At 37.8% G+C, this 6657-nt stretch overlaps 3 protein-coding genes across 3 annotated transcripts; 2 read left to right on the plus strand and 1 right to left on the minus strand.

Moving 5' to 3' along the window:
* The first annotated feature begins 239 nt into the window (after window positions 1–239).
* On the plus strand, window positions 240–732 carry LOC120780434 (transcription factor Adf-1-like). The gene is made up of 2 exons (XM_040112711.1): window positions 240–420; window positions 493–732. Exons 1-2 carry the CDS (start codon window positions 273–275, stop codon window positions 651–653), a joined length of 309 nt encoding a protein of 102 aa, XP_039968645.1. The 5' UTR covers window positions 240–272; the 3' UTR covers window positions 654–732.
* Window positions 733–1203: 471 nt separating this feature from the next.
* LOC120780428 lies at window positions 1204–2699 on the minus strand. Its single transcript, XM_040112705.1, has 3 exons — window positions 2208–2699; window positions 1876–2146; window positions 1204–1808 (listed from the first exon to the last, which is right to left on the minus strand). The coding sequence occupies exons 1-3, from the start codon at window positions 2229–2231 to the stop codon at window positions 1552–1554; spliced, it is 552 nt and encodes a 183-aa protein (XP_039968639.1). The 5' UTR covers window positions 2232–2699; the 3' UTR covers window positions 1204–1551.
* Window positions 2700–4479: 1780 nt separating this feature from the next.
* Window positions 4480–5355, plus strand: LOC120780810. The gene is made up of 4 exons (XM_040113056.1): window positions 4480–4520; window positions 4595–4606; window positions 4673–4896; window positions 5005–5355. The coding sequence occupies exons 1-4, from the start codon at window positions 4496–4498 to the stop codon at window positions 5353–5355; spliced, it is 612 nt and encodes a 203-aa protein (XP_039968990.1). The 5' UTR covers window positions 4480–4495.
* Window positions 5356–6657: the final 1302 nt, after the last annotated feature.

A 6657-nucleotide genomic window follows, 5' to 3' on the forward strand; every position in this document is an offset into this window, starting at 1 on the left:
GCCTAACTATACTGTGTATAAGCTAGCTTAAGCCAGCGTACGCAACTGTCCGAATACACACAAATTGTATGTTGCAACTATAATGTACTTTACATCAAGTTTCGTTAAGTTTTTCCAAATGTCATTTGCTTAAGCAAATTGCGAAACTGATCGCATTTTCCGTACGGAATCAGCTGTTTTCGCTTTTTGTCAACTGCTATATCATTTTGAATTTGAAAACGAAAAGGAAGAAGAGTGTTTTGTCAACCGATAAAATCATTGTATATTTGAATATGGAGGACGACGAATGCCTTATCCAAAATTTAATAGATAGTGTGGAAAAAAAGAAATGTTTGTACGACAAAAGAGATGTATTTTATTTCAATCGTACAAATAAAGACAAAGCGTGGAAAGCAATCGCAGAACTATGCGGTAAAAGTGGTATGTATTAACACTGTTATAGAAATATATATTTTTGTATTATATATTTTTTATGTTTGTTTCAATAAAAAGATCTAGAATGCAAACATAGATGGAAGCTACTCCGGGAGCGCTTCTGCAAAGAGATAAAAAGGTTAGAAGCTCCATCAGGTAGCGGAATGAGCTACTTAGAGGAATGGCGTTTTTTAAAACCCATGATGTTTCTGAAAGACTCCGTCACACCGCGTCGGTAGGTACTTTGTATAAATTTTAATGTTTTTAAATATAACTTTTTCATTGTACAGCACTCGTGATAATGCAGAAGCAAATGCAGACTCTGTCTTGGATTCATCTATAAGTGATAGTTTAAATGAAATTTCATGCCACCTCCGAAGAAACAAAAAAGTCTCTACCAGAAACTTGGCGCAACAATGGAGAACGTAGGCGGCGCCGGCTGAAATATGTGAAACTGATGAGGCCTTTATGACGACGGTTTTGTGTCTGATGCAAGACCTGCCAGTGTTGGTCAAAGACAGTTTCCAAGAGAAAATGATATCGGAATTATATCGCTTACGTCGCGAAAATACCCTAATAAACCCTAATTTCCTTATTTTTTAAAACGCTTGGAGCACTGATTTTTTTAGTATACTTTATATTTATCATAACAAAAATATTTATTATAAAAAGATGCATAAAATGCATGTACCTGAACTCTTTTGAGTAATTGTTCCTGAATTATTTTTCTTTTAATTTTTAATAAAAACAATTGAATGAATTTAATTAAACTCCATTTAGTTTTATTAAAAAAGAAATAAACAAGTTCGAAATGATGTTAGATATGTGATTTTAGAATATGTTTTAAAAAGTGTTAAAAAAACTGCATAAGTTATTTCTAATTTCCAAAGAACTTCTTCCATCGTAATGATGCAAATTGGAAGATTGCATAATCGATGAGATATTACTTTCAACTTCTCTACACCATAATCCGTCATGAAAATCACCATTAGAGTCCTCCCAATCAGCATAGTTGCTTGCAATATACGAAGATGCATTCACGTTATTAAACATAATAAAATTATGTAAGGCAACGCACGCTAAAACAATTTTTTCTGCATTTTCCGGAAATAAATGCAATGTTGTTAGTAAAACTCGCTAACGCGCTACTAGTATTCCAAAAGAGTTTTCAATTGTGCGACGAGCTCTTGATAATCTTTTATTAATAATCTCTTTTTCATTTGGTAGCATTCCCCCAGGGTATGGGCGCATTAAATTTATCCCTAAAGGAAAGGCAGCATCACCAACGAAGAAGTGTGGAGTTTGTAGTTGCGTATTTGGTAAGTTTTTCGCTGGAGAGATGGGAAGTATGTGATCTAGCAACCTCTTTCCCAATCGACTCACTTGAAAAATACCTTTACATGTAAAGAGAAACAATAATATTAAAAAAAAAAACAAATGCACAAATATAAAAGTCCTCACCACCATCACTCTGACTTCCATATGCACCAATATCTATATAGGTAAACCAATATCGGGCATCACACACTGCTAACAACACAATAGAAACAAATTTTTTGTAGCAGAAAAATTGACTACCGCTTTTAGGTGGGCATCGAAAGAAGTCTTGAGAAATTTGCTTGAAATCTTCTTCATTAAGCTCAGATACATAAACAGCGCCTAACTTCGTCCAAAGGACTTCAGTTGAAATGACCATGCCAATGATTGAAACGAAGTTCCTTGTGACAAATATCTTTAAGAAAAAGAAAAAAGAATAAGACATAAGAAAAATATATTAAAATGAACAAACTTACTGTAATGTCAAAGCTAATCGGCATTCCGGTTGCACAGACTCCCTCAACGAATTCTTTTTTAAAAAGGGCTCAACAAGAGTAAGCAAAAGCCCATATACTTGTGGCGTCATTCGAGTGTATATAAAAAAATCATCGTGGTCAATCCTCTTCATTTCCAGGAATCGTACAAAGAAACCATCCTTCTTCCTCTTTCTGTTTATTTCCCTCACTGAACACGACCGAACTCTTTTTTTTGTAATTTCACTAATTTCTGTCAATATGCGTATTCCGTCTAAAACAGACGTAAGGATTTTTATTGTTTTTAAATATTTTAACTTTCTGTTCATTTTTGCAAAATTCAAACGAAACAAAACCAAAACACAAATTGCTTATTGACACTTTCTTCTTCTGCATGTAAGCACATTATAGTCATTCAAATGTTTGCTCTGCGTTCGTTATGCATTTGACAGGCTTTTCGTTCATTTTTTGACAGTACATACGGCAGCTTATGCACATTATAGTTAGGCCTTTACACAATTTATTTACAGAACGACACTTAAGCAATTTGCTTGCATAAGGGTCGTTCACTTTATTATTGTTTATATTACTTTTCGAGCATTGACCAGTAAATTCTGCATATGCAGAATTTGTACACAAACAAATACACAATATGTTATCGTATAACAGCTTAACAGCTGAACAATTTTTATTATAAATAGCAGTGACATTGACATTTTCAGTTTAGTTCAGAAGAACCAATAAAGAAGAGTGAAATTAAATATAACTTTGTGTTTTTATTTAATCTACACACTTAACTGGCGCAGTCGAAAAGTTATTTTTTCTGAAGAAAAATAAAAAGTACCTACTATCGATATCCACAAGGATATTCAACCCAAATTTTATTGAATCATTATTGATGAACATTCAGCACTACTTTCGGTGGACATGGTGGTGAAGTAAAAAAAAAGAACTAAAAATTAAAAGTAATTAATTAAATTGCATAACTGTGAAGAAAAAAAAACTTACGCTAAAAATTGAGAATTGAAAATATATACTATACTATTAAAATTCAACCAAGCAGTAAAAGTGTATAGAAGAATTCTGACGTATTCGTTACAAAACATCTTTAAACTATAAAACAAAAAAAACATTAAAATCGAAACACATAAAATAGAGCAAGCACCCTCATCAGCAGTGCCAATAGAAGCATCAATATCAGCTGCAGCAAATCAAACTCCATCTGTTGCAACACGTCACTTGCCACCTAATAATTCAACTTTTCAATTACCACTATCGGAAGCACTAAAAGAAGCAGCGAGAATCCAAGAGTTCCCAGGAGATAACACATACGACGTCACATCATCATTAATGAAGTCGAAATTTTCATCGACTGGTTTGCCGGTACCAATATGGAGGAGTATTTCTATAAGCCGCACGTCCAAAAAAAATTCAAGTAGAAGCAGCTAACACAATTAGAGCCGTCGACAATCCAAGCTGGACAGAAGTAAAAAAAGAACTCCTGAGGAATTTTGGAGTTCGGGAATCGTATCATCAACTGTACCACAAGTCGCTGAACGTAAGAAATTATAATGTAAGCCAATCATTTTATTAGTATCTTAAAAATATATTAGATAAGTTAAACAATATATTAGACAAGGTGGGGAATCCCGGGCCAGCGCGATATTTTTTGCCCTAGTATAGGTTGACAGCTGCAACCAACTGTCATCGGCTCGTCTCATACTAAGCTCAGTTTCTATATAGCACTCGAGCTGTGAACACGTGTTATAACCTCTCTGCGACAACAAAAAGAAATTCGACACTCCGAAAGTTTTTTTTCAACTCTATGTACAGTTGATTTTTTTCACATTTTCCAATAAATTCATCCAGGTAAATATGTTTGTAATATTAGTTGAGCCTTTAGCCTTCGACACACAAAAGAAATTTTGCACGAATTAACATTGTGTTCATTATCCACCGCCATTTTGCAAATATTAGCGTTTGGGGAATCTCACTTATTACGGGGAATGTCGGGCCACATAGTTTTTTACATTTAACGTGCTAGCTTCATATATTTGACGTGTATAAGTGTTTTTTCGTGCAGAATTTCAAGAACACAATAGTTTTTCAACATTTCCTGATAGTTTCGTGCTCCGAAAAATTTTTTTTAGTCATTATGCCGCGGTACTATCCCAAACAAGAGAAAATTGTTGATTTCGACAACATTTTGGAGGCGATCAAGTCGGTGAAAATACATCACAACAGCGTTCGACAATCTGCGACGGCTTTTCAAAATTCCGAGGACCAACCTGATGCGTTATATTGCAGCATTTGATGGTGCGAGCATCATCGACGTTACTACTGCCAATGCCGATGTAATGAAGAATTTGCTGGCTGAAAGCACGACGATGGGCACAAAAACAGTGAGTTCTGCTGGTTTCTTTCTTTTTCTTTCATCGAATAATAAATAATTTTTTTTTTTATTTCAGATCTTCAACATCGAACAAGAGAAGGCGCTGATAAGCTACATTCTCCAGGCCAGCGACATCATCAAATTAGTTTGATGGAGCTTCGTAAGCTCGCGTATGAATTTGCTCGGAAAGTTGGCGCGTCGTATCCGGATCCATGGAACGACAATCAACAGGCGAGTAAGGATTGGCAGTTGGCGTTCATGAAACGCCACAAAAATTTGTCACTGCGAACACCAGAGAAAGTAAGCCAGAGCCGTGCGAAGCGATTCAACAAAGAGAATGTCGATGCATTCTTCGCCAACCTTTCATCCGTTCTCGGTGAGACGCCGTTTGAACCTCACCGAATATAGAACATGGATGAAACCGGGTGCCCGACCGTGCCAACCAGACCTGTCAAAACCATCGCGCGCAAAGGACAAAAGCAGGTCGGCTCATCAACATCTGCCGAAAAAGGCACAAATGTGTCTTTGGCTTTGGCCGTCAGCGCTAGTGGCCAGTCTATACTGCCATTCTTCCTCTTTCCCCGAGTCAACATGAAAGAGATTTTTATGACTCATGCGAGTCATGGCGCTGTTGGTGTTGCGAACGGTTCTGGTTACATGAACTCTGACGTATTCCCTCAATTCATGCGTCATTTCATCAAGCACTCCGGTGCTAATGCCGATTCGCCAACCATGTTGCTGCTGGACAACCACGGATAGATGTTGCGGTATTTGCACCATTTAAAGGCATGATGACCGTGAAGCATGATGCATGGAAAAAGTCCAACATTGGTGTCACTTTCGATCTGCATCATGTGCCGCTCCTTGTCGATCAGTGCCTCGATGTTATGTTAACGCTGAAAACCATCAAATCCGGCTTCCGAACAACTGGCATCTACCCGTTCAACCCGCAAATTTTCACTGAAGTTGACTTTGTCGCTTCGGAACTGAGCGGCTAAAATTTGTTCGGTGACGAAGAGAAAGACGCCGACAATCAACGTCGAGTTCTTGCCTCTGGTGATGCCACTGTGACTGCTGCGAATGAGGAGGTGTCAACGTCGGAGGCATCGACAAGTGCCCCAGCTTCAACAAGTGGTGCTGCATCATCGTCGTTGTCTCTTGTTTCGGCTCCGCAGCTCCGTGATGCATTGAAATCGGTTGGCCCGTTGAAATTGGGCACACCTGCGCCGAAATCAAAACGTGGCCGCAAGACAATGGAGTCAACGATTTTGACATCGCTTGAGGTTGTCGCAGATCTGCGTGACAAGGCCGAAAAAAGCGGCAAAAATTGACGAAGGCAGCCGATGAACCAGCAGCCAAGATGCAAAAAGGCCGTGGCAAATCGAAGACGCCACGAAAGAGAAGCCCGTCTCCGACCGAAACCGACATCGAAGAGGACTTCGATTTTTGCACGATTTGCAAGAAAAAGATGCCGAAGCACGAGAATCATTAAAACACGGCCCATTGCATCGTTTGTGATCGAGGGGTTCACTTGAAATGTGCCGGACCGAACCCGAACACTTACACCTGCATCCACTGCGAGTCGGAATAATTTTTTTCGCCAATTCCTATTTTTCTTATTATTTATGAATCTTTCTTTCATTTCCATTGATAAATAAACGTTTTTCATCGGTAACAATCATGTTTTAATCGATTCCCGACATTCCCCACCTTTTTTCAAAATCGCAAAATCAGGTTTTTTGCGCCAATGGCTGTAACTTTTAAATTTTTGTGGAATTTTATCAAGCCAATGTTATCAAAAGGAAGGTTACGACTCGCACTACAAATCCGTGTTTTGGAATTTTCACAAAAAATAACTTTTATGTGACTTTTTAACCGAAATCAAAACGTGGCCCCACCTTCCCCTACTATCAAGACCCGGGAAAACCAAAAGAGTTTTCTCCGGCAATAAATGAGGCAATGATATTAAAAACATTTTTGAGCAGCATGCCAGTGCATCTAGCCAGCATAATACATAGTAGAAGCATAGGGAATCTTAGAGAAGCATATTATTGTCTAGAG

Source organism: Bactrocera tryoni, unplaced genomic scaffold (assembly GCF_016617805.1).
Source record: "Bactrocera tryoni isolate S06 unplaced genomic scaffold, CSIRO_BtryS06_freeze2 scaffold_25, whole genome shotgun sequence".
In the NCBI taxonomy this organism is placed as follows: Eukaryota; Metazoa; Arthropoda; class Insecta; order Diptera; family Tephritidae; genus Bactrocera; species Bactrocera tryoni.

Excerpts from the sequence above, each read along its gene's own strand:
- LOC120780428 (XM_040112705.1), bottom strand. The coding sequence starts at position 2,231 with ATGCCGATTAGCTTTGACATTACA. Across the intron at positions 2,147-2,207 it reads CGATTAGCTTTGACATTACA|ATATTTGTCACAAGGAACTT; the intron begins GTAAGTTTGTTC and ends TTTTTCTTAAAG. Across the intron at positions 1,809-1,875 it reads TGGAAGTCAGAGTGATGGTG|GTATTTTTCAAGTGAGTCGA; the intron begins GTGAGGACTTTT and ends TTACATGTAAAG.
- LOC120780434 (XM_040112711.1), top strand. The coding sequence starts at position 273 with ATGGAGGACGACGAATGCCTTATCCAAAATTTAATAGATAGTGTGGAA. Across the intron at positions 421-492 it reads AGAACTATGCGGTAAAAGTG|ATCTAGAATGCAAACATAGA; the intron begins GTATGTATTAAC and ends TTCAATAAAAAG.
- LOC120780810 (XM_040113056.1), top strand. The coding sequence starts at position 4,496 with ATGCGTTATATTGCAGCATTTGATG. Across the intron at positions 4,897-5,004 it reads CACTGCGAACACCAGAGAAA|AACATGGATGAAACCGGGTG; the intron begins GTAAGCCAGAGC and ends CACCGAATATAG.